This window comes from Scyliorhinus torazame, chromosome 11 (assembly GCF_047496885.1).
Source record: "Scyliorhinus torazame isolate Kashiwa2021f chromosome 11, sScyTor2.1, whole genome shotgun sequence".
NCBI classification, from domain to species: domain Eukaryota; kingdom Metazoa; phylum Chordata; class Chondrichthyes; order Carcharhiniformes; family Scyliorhinidae; genus Scyliorhinus; species Scyliorhinus torazame.
The window spans coordinates 19,752,740-19,772,318 of NC_092717.1; the positions used below are offsets into that span (position 1 = coordinate 19,752,740).

Sequence of the window (19,579 nt, forward strand, 5' to 3'; positions counted from 1 at the left end):
GGAGTTTGCACATTCTCCCCGTGTCTGCGTGGGTCTCAGCCCCACAACCCAAAACGATGTGCAGCGTAGGTCCATTGGCCAGGCTAAATTACCCCTTAATTGGAAAAAATTAATTAGGTACTCTAAATTTATTTTTTAAAAAGAAAAGCTAACTGGAACCACTTGAACTCCCCAAAATTGTCGGACCATTAATGCAATGCATTCATAACTGACCCGTTTAATGGCAAATGCTGCACACCATTTGGTGGCAGGTTTATTGGGGCAATTGTCCATGATAAGCATGTATTTAATTCTAACCCAAACCAATTAGGACGACATAGAGGTGTAGATAGATGGCTCAAGACTGATAAGATTACCTTTAAACATGGTGGTCCGTACGGTCAAATATATTCTGGGATCATCCTATACTTTGATCTACCTATTTGCTATCTCTATTTTCATATTTTCACTTTTCCACTCTAACTCTTGAAGTAAATGCAAGCTGTTTTGCCGTAAGCAAGAAACCATTTCTGTATTATTTTGAAAGTTAAATTGTTTATAAGTTACTTCTCTTTAAGTCCTTTGCTAGCCGGACTTTATTGAGAATAGTTTTAAGTTTCTCCTAATTGTAATCAAATAGAGGCAATAAAGATTCTTGTTTGCGTCCGAGAAGTTTAACTCAAATTTCTACTGAGTTTTAGTGTCGCAAGACTTCACTAATTCCATATGGTAGATCGCTTCAGACTGGTTTAGCAGACTGGGCTAAATAGCTGGCTTTTAAAGCAGACCAAAGCAGGCCAACACCGTGGGTTCAATTCCTGTACCAGCCTCCCCGAACAGGCGACTAGGTGATTTTCACAGTAACTTCATTTGAAGCCTACTTGTGACAATAAGTGAATTTCATTTTCAACGGAACTGGAGTAACCATATAAATACTGTGGCTACAAGAGCAGGTCAGAGGCAAGGAATCCTGCGGCAAGTAACTCACCTCCTGACTCCTCAAAGCCTCTCCACCATCTACCAGGCACAAGTGTGATGGAATACTCCCCACTTGCCTGGATGAGTGCATCTCCAACAACACTCAAGAAGCTCAACACCTCCCAGGACAAAGCAGCCTGGCTGATTGACACCCGTTCTACAAACATTCACTCCCCCCACCACAGACGTACAGTAGCAGCCATGTGTACCATCTACACAATGCACTGAAGGGATTCATCAAGTCCCTTAGGCATCACCTTCCACGGCCATTAACCTGGAAGGACAAGGGTAGCAGAAACATCACCACCTGGAGGTGCCCCTCCAAGTCACTCACCGCCCTGGCTTGGAAATATATTGCCGTTCCTTCACTGGCTTTGTTGAATGTCGCTCACTCCTTTTCCAGCTCCCCTCCCAGAGCCTGGTAAAACCTGATGGCGTGGTCTTCCCATTTGTAGTCGCGATGCCCCCTCGCCCATCTCAGGGGCCACTCTTTCTCTTGGAAGTTGTGAAAATTCACGATTACTGCTCACGATGGTTCGCCGGGACAAGGCTTCTGTCCAGTTCAGTCCAGCTCGAGAGGGGAGGTGAGTCCACCCTTCTTCACCATCTTCCCAAACATCCTCGCAAAATACTCTGCGCGAGTAAGACCTTCCATCCCCTCTGGCAGCTCTACAATTCAGGAGGGGAAGAGGCAGGCACTGGAGGAGTCACTGGGGTTGAGGGAGGTAATAGATAGCATCAGGGGAAATGCCACCACTGATGTTTCTTTAGTAGCTGGTGTCGCGGTGCCAGTGTTGTGGCTAAATTCAGAATGAACCTGCCGTAATAATTTACCGTACTCAAGGAGGGGTTTGAGTTCAGTTACATTTCTGGGTACTGAGACCTCTGGGGTAGCCTTGACTTTCTCCCCAAAGGGATGTAGACCTCTTACATCCACACAAAATCCTAAATACGTCATTTCTGAGGCACGGAATGTACATTTTTCACGATTGAGGTGGACACCTGCATTCTGGAACCTTTTTTTTTTTAAAAAGGTATTTAATTCCAAACACAGATAACATCAACAAAATACACAGTCATAATCCACAGTTTGTACAATTTCCCCCCCCTTTTATTCCCTCCCCCCTCGACAAACAACTTCTCAAATAGCGCCATGAACAGCCCCCACCGCACCGCAAAGCCCTCCTCTGACACCTCTCAACACAAACTTAATCTTCTCCAGTCAGAGAAAGTCGTCCAGGTCCCCAGCCAGGCCCCGAGGCAGATCTGACCTCCAATTCAACAGGATTCTTTGCCAGGCAATCAGATAGATGAAGGCCACCACATCAGCCCCACCCCTCCAGCAGCTCCGACTCCTCCGAGACCTCAAAGATCGCCACCATAGAGTCAGGCCTGACCTCAGCCCCCCACTATCCTATATGACGCCCCAAACACCATCTCCCAAAACCTCCCCAGCTTCTCCCAACCCCAGAACACGTTAGTATGATTCGCCGGCCCTCGCCAACACTTCTCACACCCAGTGGTCACCCCCTGGAAGAACCCATTCATCACCTTCTGCACCACCTTGAACTGAATCAAGCTGAACCTCGCACAGGAGGAAGTTGAGTTTACCCGCCACATCACCTCACACCAGAGCCTTCAACCTATTTCCCTCCCCAACTCCTCCTCCCACTTATAGTTTATCCTCACCACCTTTGCCTTGCCCTGCTCCCCCAACTACCCGTATATATCACCAATCCTTCCCTCCCCCAAGACATCAGGAAACAGCAGTTTCTCCAATAAGTCCGATACCTGGGGGAATGTCCAGCACTCCTTTTGCACAAAGTCCCGCACCTGCATGTACCTAAACTCACTCCCCCTCAGCAGCTCAAACCTCTCCCCAGCTCGTCCAGCCCCACAGACTTCCCCTCTGAGAACATATCTCTAACCTGCTCCAACCCGTGACCTTCCACTTCCCATACTTCCCATCCATTCCCCCCGGCTTAAACCTGTGGTTCCCACTCAGTGGCGTCAACACCAACATTTTTTCCAGCTTGAAATGTCTCCTCAACTGGTTCCATATCCTGATCATCGACTGCAGCACGGGACTCCTCGTATACTCCTCTGGGGCTAAGAGCAACGGGGCTGTCACCAGGGCCCTCAGACTAGACGCCCGACATAACTCCTCTTCCAACCTGACCCGCTCCGCCCGCTACCCCCCCTTCCCCGCCCGCTCCCCCCCCCTCCCCCGCTGCCCCCCGCCACCATAGCTTCACCTTCTTCATATTCACAGCTCAGTAATAATACAACAGGTTCGCGAGCACCAACCTCCCTTTCTGTCGCTGCTTTGTAGCAGAACCCTCATCACTCTTGGCACCTCCCCCGCCCATATAACCTCCAAGATCAGTACCTCAACCCTCCGGAAGAAGGCCTCAGGGAGAAAGATCGGGAGGGTCTGAAAAACAAACAGGAATCTTGGCAACTTATTCATCTTTACCACCTGCACCCTCCCTGCCAACATCAAACATGCAAAGTGTCCCACCTCTGAAGAGCCCCCTTAACCTCATCCACTAATGCTGTCAAGTTCAACCTATGCATCATGGCCCACTCATGCGGTCCTGAATCCCCAAATACCTGAACTGTTCTCTTGTCACCTAAAACGATAATGCCCCCAAATATGCCCCCCGTCCCGCCGCATTCACCGGAAACACCTCTCTCTTCCCCACATTCAGCTTATACCCGGAGAAGGCCTCAAACTTCTCCGGCAGGCCCATAATTCTGCCCAAACTCTCCAACGGGTCCAACACAAACAACAGCAGGTCGTTTGCGTGCAATGACAACTGGTGCCCACTGCCCCCCCCCCCTTCTCAATACCTCGTCACTCAGCAGACCCCCAAAGCCAAAGGCTCGATTACTAGTGCGAATAACAATGGCAACAACGGGCACCCCATCTAGTTCCCTTGTGCAACTTAAAACACGCTGAACTCATCTTGTTCGTACACACATTAGCCACCGGGGACGCATTCAAAAGATGCACCCAGGCCACAGACTTCGGCCCAAACCCAAACCTACCCAGAATTCTGAACAGGTACCTCCACTCTACCTGCATCTATGGTTACAATAACCCCCGGTGCCCACTCCTCTGACGGAGTCAAAACTACATTCAACAGCCTCCTGATGTTGCTGGAGAGCTGCCTACTCTTCACAAAATCTGTTTGACCCTCAGAAACCACCTCTGGCACACACCCCTCCATCCTACCTGCCAACACCTTCACAGTACTTTCACATCCGTATTTAACAAAGAGATGGGCCTGCATGACCCCACTCCAGCGGATCCTTCCCATTCTTCGGGATCAATGAAATTGACGCCTATGACAGCGTCGCTGGCAACTCCCTCCTCTCTACCACCTCACTGAACATCCCCAACAAGTGGGGGGCCAACTCTGTCATAACCAGCTTGTAAAATTCCGTCGGAAAGTCTTCTGTCCCGGCGCCTTTCTCGACTACATTCTCCTGATACTATCTATCACTTCCCTCAACCCCAGCGGCTCCTCTAATGCCTGCCTCTTGCCCTCATCCAGCTCTGGAAACTGCAACCCTTCCAGGACTCGTCCCATAACCCCCGCTTCTCCACCTGGCTCGGCCTTATACAACTTCTCGTAGTTCCCCCTAAACACCTCATTTATCTTCTCCGGCTCCGACACCACTTCCCCATTTTCACCCACACCCTTAATATTTCCCTAGACGCCGCCTGCTTCCGCAGTTGGTGGGCCAACATACAACTCGCCTTCTCTCCATACTCATACTGCACCCCCCCTCCGCAACTGCCTCACCGTCTTGCCCATCGTCAACCTGTCAAACTGCCCTGCGGCCTCTTCTCTCCACCAACAACTCCTCAACTCTTTTGTGAGGGGCCTCCAAGCATTCCTATCCACCTCAACTATCTCGTCCAAATAATCTCCCCTCGAACCGCCACCTTCATAGGGATAGGAGGGGGAGGGAGGAGCACGGAAGGTTGGTGGACGAGATAGTATCCAAGTTCAGAATCGCCCCAGTAACCCCTTTACAAAACCCCGCATCGCCCCAATTAGGCGCATATATGGTTAATTAACATTACCACGCATCCCCTCCATACCCTACGCACTATCACAAACCTTCCCCCCAGGTCCAGCACCTCCCTGGCCCCCACGCACCCCGTTCTCTTGCTCAACAAAATGACCACCCCCTTGACTTCAAACCAAACCCTGAGTTAAATACGTGTACCACCCATCCCTTCCTCAACCTCACCTGATCCTTCATCTGGAGATGTATCTCCTGCAGGAAAAACACCTCCGCTCTCAAACCCCTCAGGTGTGCAAAAACCCGGGAACTCTTGACCAGTTCATTTAGCCCCGGACGTTCCACATCACGCCTCTTCCTGGAGGCTTACGCCTCCATCCCCCCTCTATTGTCTGCCTTCATCCCACTGCCTCACCTAATCCCACTATGAACCTGGCCCATCCAAGGTGGCGGCCCCCGCTCCACTCATGACCATGCTCAACCTCCAAACCTGCCTCGTCGCATTCCCCCCCTCCCCCCCTCCCTCCACACCCAGCCCCCCCGCACCTCAACTCCATTAAGTAGCGAAGGCCCCCATTACACACCCTCCCACCGCTCCCCCCACTAGTCCCTGCTTAGCTTGCCAAAGCGGCCCCAAACCACTGAAGAATGACAAAACCATCGACACCTCCCATAGGACCCCATCAAACACACCCATTGTATTAATAAAAACACCAAAATTCACAAACAACCTCTTCCCAAAACGAAAACGAAAGGTTGGGGGGGGGGGGGGGGGGGGGAGCGATTGCGCTATTTACGAACTTACAACTTCTAAAACGTCACCCCCTTCGGCAATACAACAGCCGTGAGACCCAACTTTTGTGAACTTAACCCCTCGATCACACACTGCCCATCTGTTCTCCCCCACCTTATGGTCCCTTATAAAATCATTTGCCTCCTCCGGCGTCTCAAAATAGTACTCCCGGCTGTCATAAGTTACCCAGAGTCTGGTCGGGTACAGCACCGCAAAATGAATCTGTCGTGTATACAACACTGCCTTGGCCTTGTTGAATCCCACAGGCCTCTTCGCCAACTCTGCACCAACGTCCCCGCAAATCCGGACTCGATTACCCTCCCATTGACAAACGCACGTCTCCCTGGTCCACCTCAAGATCTTCTCCTTTTCCACAAACTTGTGCATCCCCACAACCACTTCCCATGGCGGCTTCCCTGCTCTTGACTTCTGCCTCAAGGACCTGTGGGCCCGATCCACCTCTGGGGCCTTGTCCAGCACCTTCTCCTCCACCAACCTGGCCAGCATCTCAAAATCTTTGTGGTGCTCGTTCCCTCCACACCCTCCGGCAGACCCACAAGCCACAAGTTCTGTTGTCTGTTCTCCTGCTCCTCCATCTTCACCCTCAGCGACTTGCAAAGATCCCCCAGGATCCCCACCTCTGCCTCCAAAGACACAATATGGTCACTCTGGTCGGATACCACCTTTTCCACCTCACAGATAGTCACCCCTTGCGCCTCGAGGCCCTTCTCCCCCCCCCCCCCCCCATTTCAATGACCATCGCAGAGGTGCCACTGCCCCCTCAATCACCCTCGCCCAGTCACTGTGCCTCTCCTTCCTCTGCTGTCGGGATTCCTCCTTGATGGAGTTCATCAATTGCTCCATCTGGAACTTTCCCACCAATGACGACCCTGCCCCCTCCGCCATTCTTGAGACCTGCCACAGGTCTCCTCCAACTCCTCAGCCAGCTCTTTCACGGTCTTCTGACGGGTCTGGTAACCAGTAAACATGCCAATCCTGGGGAGAACCTCTTCTCTTACATCTTCCGCTCCACTTTTCTGCTTTGACTACCCCGCTAATGGGTAAAAAGGGCCAAAACCAATGCCAACGAGCGGGAACTGCGCCCTATGTGCGACCACTCACTCCATGACCGCCACCAGAAGTCATTCTGGAACCTTCTTAGCAGCTCCTCCAGACTTGTCATGTGCTCTTCAGGAGTAGTCCAGGTGACATTGTTGAGGTGGACCATCAATTTAGGAATCCCTTGGAGGAGGTTTCCCATGGTACGCTGGAAAGTAGCTCAGGCTGAAGTGATGTCAAATGGTAGCCTCGTGTACTGAAATAGGCCCTCACGTGTATTTATCACGGTGAACTTCTGGGACTCGCCATTCAATTCCAATTGCAGGTATGCGTGGCTGAGATCTAATATAAAGTGTGTAAGGCCCCACCAGCTGAGTGTAGAGTTCTTCGATCCTGGGGATCGGGTACTTATCAATCTGGGCAGCCTGATGTGATGGTTAATTTTCAGTCCGCACAGACTCTTATGGATCGATCTGGCTTGAGGCTGGGGACTATAGGGGCTGCCCACTCAGTAAACTCAACTTCAATTCTGCTGCGCGCTTCTGATGCAGGGAATAAGGGACTGGCCTGGTTCTAAAGAATTTGGGTGTCAAATCCGGATTGACATAGATTTTGGCTTTCACGTCTTTGATCCGGCCTAGCTCACTTTGGAAGACATCCTTGTATCGTCGCAGAACACCCTGAAGGACCCCATCCCGCCCATGTACGTGGAAAGCTTGGCTGTGGTGCTGCTCAAATTTAAGGTTTGAGATCCATCACGAATATACTTGAAGGTCTGCCCCCCCACAATTCTCACTGAGGCCTTGGTGTCACCTTCCATTTTCAAGAATTTACCATTCGCACTTCATTGCGAATTTCAATGGGGCTGTCTCTTTTACCTGGGCTACTACATTCAGGCGGTACATTACGTGCTCCTCCTCAGATCTCCTACCTGGTTTGGTGGCTTTGTGGACTGCTGTTGCTGTTTTGCCTTGCGCGGCAATATGCTTGAATACGGCCTCTATGATTACAACGGAAACACACAAACCTGCAACGATGGCAAATCTCTTGGGGATTGGTTCCCCCCAATCGATAGCTGTGCACCTCTGTCTTAGGTCGGCGACCCATTCTTTTCCGGGTCCTTTGACTCTGGTCCGAGACCGAGGGCCATGTCTGGTTTTCAGTTGTGCCTGTTGATGCAGCCGCCCCCCTCGCAGCCAAACCGCCCCATACTTGATTGACTTCCCTTTCGGCCACGCTTTGGAGCTCAGTGGCGCATTTTTCGGAGCACTCTGTCACGTGAGCTATCTCAATCGCTTTTTCTAACGTAATGGTAGTTTCAGCCAGGAGCTTGTTTTGGATGTTGAGATTATGGATTCCACAAACTAAACGGTCGCGCAGCATATCACTAAACGCAGTCCCGAACTCGCAGTGCGCAGCGAGCTGGTGAAGTCTGGCTATGAAGGCCGAGATGGACTCTTTAAAAAAATTTTTTTTTTTATTCTCCTCCTTTTTCACATTTTCTCCCACATTTACATCCATCAACAATAAACAATAATCAGCAAGGTATGTCAGTCCCCATAATAATAACAACGATCCCATCTACCCACCAACCCCCAAACCTCAACCCGCATGTTTACATAAACAAATTACAAAAAGGAATCAGGGATTACCCGTAGTCACCCTTAATCTTACACAGCTCCCCCACCCCAGGTCTCCAGCTCCTCCAAGCCACTGCCTCTTGTAAAACTCCTCCTCCCAACTTCGGTTCCTTCCCCCCAACTTTCCACCCCGGCTAGACCACTCGGACCCTGTTCTGCCAGGCTCCGATGGCCGCAGCCCCTCCCCCCACCTCACTCCCGTTCACTGGCCGGCTTAAACCGGCCAGCGTGGAGGCCCCCGCCCGGGTCCCTTTCCCACTTGCCCGGCCCTAGGAAAGCCCAACGATCCCCTTTTAGCACACAAACCCCACATATCCACCTACACCCCAAAGAACCCTCATTTAGAGTGAAAGTCCCGTCCTTTCCCTTGTCCAAATATTTACCACATTGGCTCCTTTAGTCTCTACACCCGCGTACAGTGATACAAAAAAGAAGAAAATACAGTCATGAGGTTACATCGGCACATGGCCATTCCTCAGTTTGTCAGTTCTGCCACAGTCCTTCTGCTTTCGCAAACTCCTCCGCTGCTTCCGCCGTTCCAAAATAAAAGTCCCTGAGCTTGTAAGTCACCCTCAGCTTCGCTGGATGTACAATGCCGCACCGCACCTTGCTAATGTACAGTGCCCTCTTCACCCGGTTGAAGGCAGCCCGCCTCCTTGCCAGCTCCATCGTAAAGTCCTGGTATACACGTATACCAGCTCGAGCCCACTGCACCACCCGCTTCTGATTGGCCCAGCTCAGGACTTTCTCCTTCACACTGTACCTACGGAAGCACAGAGTCACTGCCCTTGGCGGCTCACTCGCCTTTGGTACAGGCCTCCACGACCGATGAGCCCGATCCAGTTCATATCGGGAGGGATCCTCCCCCTCCCCCAATAGTTTTGCCAGCATCGCGGCAAAATACCCAGTCGGCTTCGGTCCTTCAACTCCTTCGGGCAGCCCCACAATCCTCAAATTCTGTCGCCTGGATCTGTTTTCCAGGTCTTCCATTTTTCCTCGCAGATCCTTGTTAGTATCCATCACCTACCGCATCTCTTTCCCCATCGAGGCAAGTTGATCGCCGTGCTGCAATAATGTCTCCTCCACTTCCTTCAGCGCCTCCCCTTGCTCTCGCACCTCCGCCACGGCGCTCGCCACCTCCGTCCTCACCGGGGAAACCGCCTCCTCCACCAGCACACTCAAAACCTCCCTCATCTCCTTCCTCACCGTCTCCATGCATTTCGCAATCTGCGCCAACTGCTTTTCGAATTCCGCAGCCATCACCTTAGTTACCGAGATGGACTCTTTAGGGCACCTGACAGCGGACTGAATTTATCCCGCTGGAGGATGATAAATGGCCTGGGGTTAAAATGTTCCTTGACCAATGTGACTAACTGGTCAAAGGTCTTTGTGTCGGGTGCCTCTGGGGATGTGAGGTTCCTCATTAAATTATACATTTGAGGCCCAAAAAGTGTCAAAAGTATCACCTTCTGCTCGTCTTCCCCTCTGATCTCGTTCGCAGTGAAGAAATGGTGGAGTCGCTCCAATTTTCAGCCCTTTAGTCAAACGGGTCTAGTTTAGCAATAGGCATTTTTACTCACGTTGTGAGTGTCACGGTTGATGGTTCCCGATTCTTGCTGGTCTTTCTTTTCTTCCAAATACTCCTTTCATCCCCCCCTCAAATCACAAAGTGTTCCAGGTTGCGACTGAACGTTTTACCTCGTCGTCAATGTGGTAACTAGGGACAACACTCTGGAGGCTATCAGTCGTAACAAAAGGGTTTATTAATGAAAGGCAAAGGCTGGTATACAAACAGATGCAGAACACAATAGGATGGGTCTTAGTTCTCAGGCTCTGGGGTCCACACAGCTGAGGCCCCTGCTCCCAGGGCCCTGTGCTAACTCGCTGTTGACCGGGATTTGTGCGCTCCCACGCGATTGGCCCTGTGCCAGTCACATGGGCAGTAGCACAGTATTGGTGCCACATTTCTCCTAGGTATTGAGAATTGTGTGAATAGACTGTCCTGACTAGTGTGCATGGCTTTACACTGTAATTGGGCCCATAAGAAGTGAGCATTCTTTGAAACCTGACAAACACGCAAGTCGATAGTTTTGCAAACAATACCACAGGCCTTATTGCTCCTGCCATCTTTGCCCCGGCACAGTTTGGAGGATTACTAAGCCGAGGAACCGGTGTGTCTATGAATGAACCAAGCATCGCCGCCACAATCAATATCATCAATACCAGTGGTTACTAACTTGGTCTCCTCATCGCTGACGATTACATACCATTTGCCACTGCAACCAACCAATTCAGCCTTCAATAACCCAATCACTGCCTATTGGATGTTAATTACTGCAACAACCATGTCATCAACAAAGAATTTAACACTTATGATGACATCAGCCAGATCATTGCGAGTGAGGAAAACATGAGGCTGGATATAATTTCCTGAGGATTGACTGAATAGACATTGTGATAAGATTACAGAACTCCATTTCTATCATCTGAGATTTAGGCTTTCATCGAAGATCTATACAATGATTTGAAAATAAAAATGAGGGAATATGCCAGTGTTTCAATGATGGGCCACACTCAATTAAAAAATAAGCTTTGCAAATGTGATGGTTTAATTTTCTGGAATCCATGCAGAGGAGAGTACCTGCTGACTGATTTTATTTACAGGTCATGGGGCAGAGGCCTAGATTTTCCACTGCAGAAAATTTGGGGTTGTCAAGTAGAGGCACGTGGGGTGCGGAGTTCCAGCGCAAAGAAATCTGTTGGAAATGCCCTGGAACGGTGCCGTGGGCAGCCGGGAACAATGCTAGAATCCTGTCCGCCTCATCCAATTTAGATTTAAACAACACTGATACACCAGCCTCTCTTCTGTTCCCCATTGTTTGTGGCCCTCTTCACTGAATGAGCGCTTGCATGAAAGGGGTGGTTTCGGTTGCGAGGTGCCGTTAGAGGTTAATGGGCCTCGTTCACAACTTACTGTAATAGTTGAGACAGTGCAATAGAAGCTTTACCTTAAATGTATCTCCTCATTCCTGTGGTTTTTTTTTTTTGTTCCCTCACAAAGCCATTCAGGGCCAGAGCGAAGAATGATGATTCTACTCCATTTATGACGAAGAACCAGAGGAGAGTGACGATGCGGGATGCCAAGCCTGCCTCGCACCATAGGAAACACCTGGTATTCCGCCATACGCATTGAGCGAGAAGACAATGCTACTCTTGAGATGTTCACTCCAGACCTGGAACCCATATTCACTACAGGATGTCACTATGTTCCTCAACTTTTATGTCTCTAGGTCTTTTCAGACGATATAAGTGAATGTTAAATCGTGTCACTCAATCGACTGAATCAAGGGTAGGCGCTTCTGCTTTGAACCATGGTTGTTCATCTGGTCTCACCCCAGAGGTAAAGATTAACCTGTCTGAGCTGTATGAGTCATAGAGTCATTATTACAGCACAAAAGGAGGCTAATTGACCCATCAGGTCCATGCAGGCTCTCTCTATGCTTGTACAGTAGCTCAAAAATAACAAAGGCTTTCACCCACTGCCATGGTTCCTTCACCTCAAAGCAGTCCGACATCCCGTCACTTCTTATTATCCAAAGCCATGATTCTGCATGGTACCAAGAGGTTAGAAGCTACCTCCTGCTGCAGCTAGTAACTCAGTGGGGTTCCTTCAGACATCAGTTGAAGACTGATGCCTGGGGTCACTTTGGCACTAGAAGGGTCATTGAAAAGATCCCAAAATTCTGAAAACTTGTTTCAGACCTGAAGAGACCAAGAAGTCAAGGATCATGGTTCACACTGCATAAATAAAGGAGATCAGTTGCTTGCCTGAAAGGAGGGAGAGGAATTTGGGAATAGGAATGAGCCATTTAGCCTCATGAACATGTTCTGTATTCAATTCAATCATGATTGAACTCAACTCCATTTACCCCATCATTGTTCCATATTCCTTAATGCTCTAAGCAACATTCAAAATTCCTTTTCTGGTGGGAGATTAACGAATGAGACAACATTGTAACAGTGGCTGGAATTCTCCGGCCATTGGGATTCTCTGTCCCCGCCAGCAAACCCCCCCCGCCAGCGGATTTCCCAGTGGCATTGGGTGTCTTCAATGGGAAATCCCATCGACAGTCGGCGGGAGTAAAGAATCCCGTCACCAGCAAGCGGCTCGTCATCGAGAAACACGCGGCTGAGGGAATGGGAGGATCCAGCCCAGCATGTCAACTGAGGATTCAGAAGAGACATCACATCCTTGACGGGAGAATCTATATGCCTTGGTCTTAGGGGCACAAAATGACAAGGACTTCCCATCTTATCGTCGGGAATCTTACATGTCAACTACTGATTCTTGAAGGATACATAGAAAGAAGAAAAATCATACATTAACGTAGGCCAAAACTAGAACAGGGGTGGGGGAGGGGGAAGGTATCGGAAATCTATAAATAACTTATGGAGTGGGAGGAAACTCAGATAGGTGAGATAAAACGTAAATGGGAAGATGAGCTGGGTAAGGAGTCAGAGGCGGGCCTGTGGGAGGATGCGCTGAGCAGAGTCAACACATCCTCATCATGTGCCAGGATACATTCCAAGGTGGTTCACCGGGCACATATGATGGTGGCCCGGATGAGCAGGTTTTTTGGGGTGGAGGACAGGTGTGTGACGTGTGCAGGAGGGCCTGCAAACCATGTCCACATGTTTTGGGCATGCCTGAAGCTTAGGGGATACTGGCAGGGATTTGCGGAAGTCACGTCCACGGTACTAAAAACGAGGGTGGCGCCGAGTCCAGAGGTGGCGATTTTTGGAGTGTCGGAAGACCCGGGAGTCCAGGGGGCGAGAGAGGCTGACGTTTTGGCCTTTGCCTCCTTGATAGCCGGGAGACGGATATTGCTAGCGTGGAGGGACTCGAAGCCCCCCCAGATCAGGGGTTTGGGTTAGCGACATGTCTGGATTTCTTAGACTTGAGAAAATTAAGTTCGCCCTGAGAGGATCAACGTTGGGGTTCGTTCGGAGGTGGCAGCTGTTTATCGACTTCAGAAAAAACTAAACTGTCAGCAGATTCAATTCAATAAGGTGGGGGAGGGGGTGGGGTAAGGGGGCTAGTGGGGAGTTAGGCTAATTTTTTTTTTCTAGATTAGGAGGGAACAGTGTGAGGGATGCGTAACGCACTGAATTATGTTTACATTTGCATTTGTATCTTTTATTGTTATAAAGCCATAAATGCCTTAATGAAATGTTTTAATTAAAAAAACCATAGGCCAGAACCTTCCACCCTTCCCCCTAGTGGGATCTTACAGTCCTGCCAATGGTGACCCCCCCCCCCATCGCCACCGCCCTATATGGCGCGGGTTCCCCAGTGGTGGAGAGTATGAACAATGGATTCCACCACTGGCCAATAGCAAGCCACCCCCGCCACTGCAAAACATGTCACAGGGGGGGTGGGGGGGGGGGTGGAATCCCACTCATGAACTGAGAGAAAAAAGGTCTCTTGCCAGTCCACTTGCCAACCAATCAGCACACTCTTCTATACAATATAAAGTGCTATTCTTATATTGACCTGATGAGTGCAAGATGAAAAGCTTTGACAAAATGTCTTTTTTCAGCAACACTCAGAGAAAATACTCTGGAAAATAGTTTAGAGGGCTCCCCATACTGAAATCTGAAGGATGTTTATCGTTTAGATTGTGTCTGTGTTCGGGACGCATCCTATGAACTTCTGAAGAAGTGACATATTTCCCAACCCAGTTTTGGTTTGTACCCCCTTAACAGACAGTCATCATTCCAGGAGCTAGGGAGGAGGAAATGCATTGCAGTGAGCGCGATACAGTAGGGTTTCTGCTGAATAAAGTGCCAGCCTCCTCCTTTCCCCCTTAGCCCGCGCGCGGCGAGTGTTTGTCGTGGAAAGACCAAAAGTGAGGCTACAGTTTTTCTTTAAAATAGTGTCGAAAAATATTATTACTCACCTGCATCCCAGGCTGCCCTTCAACTCCCTTTTGACCAATCATTCCTTTCTGTCCCTTTGGAAGAAATGATAAAGTTTGACAATAGGTATATTTATTTGCCCATTTAACAGAAAGGTTTAAAAGGTACGATACAATGCTGTCAGTATATTTGGAGTTTTACGCCATTCTGTCTTGGGCTCAGTGTCACAGGTCACTTGGTGACTGATGAAATCTCTGCCCATTGAAATGTCGATCATGGAATTCCAGCCCATTTAAGTGCTCAACCTTCTTCCCAAATGTCTTGGATGGAAACAGATGTTATTGGAACATTGGCGCAGGAGGAGGCCATTCAGCCCTTCAAGCCTTCTCCACCATTGATTGAGATCACGGATGTTCTGCAACCTTGATCTGATATACCCAGCATTCTTCCACATTCGTTAATACCTCTGGTTAATAAGAAGGCAGCCTCCGATTTAAAATTAACAATTTATTTGGCACCAACTGCCTTTTGAGGAAGAAAGTTCCAAACGTCTACCATCTTTTGCGTACAGAAGTGTTTCCTTACTTTTCTCCTGAAGGGCTCGACTCTTAACCTTTAGGCTACGTGCCCTAGTTTTAGACTCCCCAACAAATGGAAATAGTTCACCTTTATCTTCCCCAAAGATTTCCCTCAATATCATGAAAACTTTACTCGAATTCTAGGCAATACGACCCATCTTTGTTTCATCGTTCCACGTAATTTAACCCTTAGAGTTATTACCCCAGTGTCATAACCACCACGAGGATCACACGGAAGCCTTTATTGATCTCCCCGTGGGACTTCTGGAGTACGGGCTCCCCAGGCAGGGGCCGGAGGTCTAAGACCTGGGGCTCTTTATGAGCAAAGGTTAAAAGTAGGCCCAAATCAGGGCCTGGTGAGATACGTCCTCCCAGCTAGGATTGCACTGGGAGTGAGCTGCTGCGTTATGCAGTAAATACTTGTAAATAAATCTATATTACGTTTACCATCAGCCACCTCTGCATCATTACAACCAGGAGATGGTCTCTTGTTTGATGTGTGACAAGAGGGGTTATTAAAGTTTGACTGGTTGTACACTACACTAGGCAAATTGAATAGAGAAACACATCAAGCAGCGAGGTATCCCAAAGTACTCCTGAGGAGCATTTGCAACAACACAAGATATCTCCCTTGCCCCAAACCACAAAACGCCTCAGGATAATATTGTGCTCATACCTTGTAGAATACCCCAAAAACATTCAGCCTATCATTCTATTGACTGGTTTCAGAGCGTAACAATACCTGTCCTTATTTTACCTTCATACTTCATGGTCTGTAGGAATGAGGAGCTGGAGTACTATGGGAACATGACCCTGATTGGGTATGGGGGCTTCCGACATGCACTTGTGAAGACAGGCCTAATCTATTCTGGCCTTGTCGGCAGTCCCATGCCCGGCTTCAGAGAAACCAGGCCATTGACCAAAACTTGACTGTCATCTTCATCCTAAAATTCCCCAACCTAAAACCCTGAGAGCTTACTGGGTTTGGGAGGATGTGCTGGGAGTAATGATAGAATGTGAAGAATGTTGTCATTTGAAGGGTGGAAAGACCTTACAGGGTGGATAATGTTACTCTTTTCATTCTTCAACATCAGTGGGAGTCAAGTGAGAGTACAAATTTAAGGGTAGGTGGTCCTAAGTCCCTACCCAATAGACCTCCACGTATGCACATTGAGGGATCTGGACAACATAGATGGCCTGAAGGGAAGATTGGGAACTCTGGCTCCAGTTATAAGTAATACTTCTGGTGCATTGAGCTCACAATACTCGGACAAGATTACATAAGGCCCTGTAGTCAGTTATGATCTGTTTATGTTTGTGTTTGTCCGTGAAGGGGAGAATGAGGGAGAGGTTAAAAGCAGGGGGAATTAAAAGGGAATATGCTAAGAAATCTCTCAGCTCCCTGCCCCTCAATTTCTCTATTCTTCTCAGAGTCTCCAGTGTCCTCCCCGCTTAAGGAACAAGGAAAACTGTTGCAGGTGATCCTCTTCTGCCTGGGGACAGCAGCACCTTTCCCTGTGTGCAGATGGAAAAGGCGCATAGAAATATAATAAAGAATGGGAAAGGAGATATACATTGCCCCAGTGCCCAGCTCACTGACTCTATAAATGTGCAGCTGTAATGGCAGTATGTGTTGTGTTGGGCACTCTGGATCCGTGGAACTCATACAGATCACCAACACTTGAAACAGTGCAACACTATTTTATGGAGTCATTAACAGTTTAACATACTCTCACTGTGGGTTAGCATGATACTAGCTTTAACTAAAGACCTTTGCCTTGTCCTAACCAGTCGATGCACTCAGCACATGGTGAATGTGTGTGCTGCAGGCTGTGAGCTCTGCCCTACTAGGAAGCTGCAGCTCGAATGAGCGGGAACTCTGATGCCCCCTGTCTTTATAGTGCGTGTGCTCTAACTGGTGATTGGCTGCGGTGTTGTGTGTGTTGATTGATCCCACTGTGTGTCCATCAGTGTGTGTGTCTGCACCATGATATACTGGTGTATATTATGACATTCCCCCCTTTTATAAAAGAATGTACATGTGTAGCAATAAATAGTGTATGGTGAGAATGTCCCTAACTACGTATTTACAGGACTATGTACATGAGAATTAAGCTATTTACATGGGAGGGTGCCTGGTGCAGAGAAGCAGTATGCAACAAGAATAACGAGATGAACACTATATACAAACCAGGGAAACAATCAAACGGAAGAACAGAACAATTCAGAAAATCTATAAGTCCACAAAGTTCGCAAATTAAGTCTCTGAGGTGGGCGACGAATTCTGGTTGACCGCCTCAAGGGTGGGTCGGGAGCCACCAGCTGTGGAGCGGGCTGGACTGCGTCAGAGTGAGGAGGATGCAGAGTGACCGGGATCTCTGTATAGTCCATGGCAGGGTCAGCAGGGGGGCGAGGCGACAGTGGAGGATCACGTAGCGAGCGCGGAACGAGACGAAGGGCGCGTCGATTGCGGCGCAGAATGGAGCCATCCGGTAGACGAACGAGAAACGAGCGGGGGGGGGGGGCACCTGCCGAAGGACCACAGCGGTTGCAGACCAGCCCCCATCCGGAAGATGGATGCGGACGTTGTCATCTGGAGCCAGAGCAGGGAGATCAGCTGCACGGGAGGCATGAGCTGCCTTATGCTGTGCACGAGACAGCTGCATCCGTCGAAGGACCGGAACGTGGTCGAGGTCTGGGACATGAATGGACGGCACCGTCGTCCTCAGGGTACGACCCATGAGCAATTGGGCTGGTGACAGGCCAGTGGACAGTGGGGCGGAGCGATAGGCCAGCAGGGCGAGGTAGAAATCGGACCCAGCATCGGCAGCCTTGCAGAGGAGCCGTTTGACGATATGTACTCCCTTCTCTGCTTTGCCGTTGGATTGGGGGTACAGGGGACTGGATGTCACATGGGCAAAATTGTACTGCCTGGCAAAGTTGGACCATTCCTAGCTTGCGAAGCAGGGGCCATTGTCCGACATAACCGTGTGTGGGATGCCGTGTCGAGCAAAGGTGTCCTTACAGGCACGGATGACTGCAGACGATGTGATATCGTGCAACCATATCACCGCCGGGTAATTTGAAAAGTAGTCCACGATCAGGACATAGTCTCTACCCAGCGCATGGAACAGGTCGATGCCCACCTTGGCCCAAGGTGACGTGACCAACTCATGGGGCTGCAGGGTCTCACGTGGTTGGGCCGGCTGGAAGCGCTGACAAGTGGGTCAGTTGAGCGCTGTGTTGGCTATGTCTTCATTAATGCCGGGCCAGTACAATGCCTCCCGGGCCCGTTGGCGGCACTTTTCCACGCCAAGGTGGCCCTCGTGTAGCTGTTCCAGGACGAGCTGGCGCATGCTATGCGGGATGACAGTGCAGTCCAGTTTCAGAAGAACCCCATCTCCTACCGCCAGATCATCTCTGACAGTATAGAACTGAGGGCATTGGCCCTTGAGCCACCCTTCTGTTAGGTGGCGCATGACACGCTGTAGCAAAGGGTCAGCCGCCGTCTCGCGGCGAATTTGGATGAGGCGTTCATCCGTGGCAGGTAGACTGGAGACCATGAAGGCCACATGGGAGTCAACCTGGCAGACGAATCCCGCTGGGTCACATGGAGTGTTGACTGCCCTGGAGAGAGCGTCAGCAATGATGAGGTCCTTGCCTGGGGTGTATACCAGCTGGAAGTCATATCGCCGGAGCTTGAGAAGAATACGCTGGAGGCGAGGTGTCATGTCGTTCAAGTCTTTCTGTATTATATTGACCAGCGGGCGATGGTCGGTCTCGACGGTGAATTGAGGAAGTCCGTACACATAATCGCGAAACTTAACCACACCGGTCAGAAGGCCCAGGAAGCTGCAGCTCGAATGAGCGGGAACTCTGATGCCCCCTGTCTTTATAGTGCATGTGCTCTAACTGGTGATTGGCTGCGGTATTGTGTGTGTTGATTGGTCCCACTGTGTGTCCACAGGGTGTGTCTGCACCATGATATACTGGTGTATATTATGACAGTATGGTTGGTGTTTTTATTTTCCTTGTTTAATGATCCAGGGTAAATGGATTTTTCTGGTAGCAATTCAAGTGTCCTAGTTAAAGAAGGACAAGTCTGCATATTTGAAACTTCTATGACCAGTTACCAGTGCCATTCAGAAACTATGCACAATGCCAGTGTATTCTCTCCTACTTTGATGCCCTACCATGTGCTGTTTAAGATAGATTTTCAGCTAACATTATAAAATTAAGCCAAATGTCCGCAATATTTCCTCTGATGAACAACATGTGACCTCTGCGACACCCAGGTTCAGTGGTTATTTGAGGCGCCCTTTACATTTTGCTGCTTCCATCCAGGAAGCTCTGTTATGCTGTTCATCGTGAACCTCTCCAGCTCATTCTTCCGAGGATCTTCCAATCTGCTTCGATGAGTGGAGCGGTTCTGCGTACTCCTCTGGTCCCAGCCATTGCGCTTCTCTTCTACATCAGGGGGTGGCCAGCAGCACTTTAATAGCTGCAGATCCTTGCTCACCCATCCCAATTCTGGCCTGCCCTGCACCCAGTGTATCAATTGCCTCATGTCAGGGGCCCGAGAGCAGCAAGCCGAT

The 19,579-nt window shown here is 49.6% G+C and overlaps 1 protein-coding gene across 2 annotated transcripts in view; it reads right to left on the reverse strand.

The window, feature by feature from the left end:
* LOC140385153 (uncharacterized) overlaps positions 1 to 19,579 on the reverse strand; it is a 164,130-nt gene that overhangs the window by 37,759 nt on the left and 106,792 nt on the right. For both annotated transcript variants that reach the window (XM_072467006.1, XM_072467005.1), the window contains exon 11: positions 14,448 to 14,501. In XM_072467006.1, the coding sequence (XP_072323107.1) occupies positions 14,448 to 14,501 (54 nt within the window). The remainder of the gene's footprint in view (positions 1 to 14,447; positions 14,502 to 19,579) is intronic.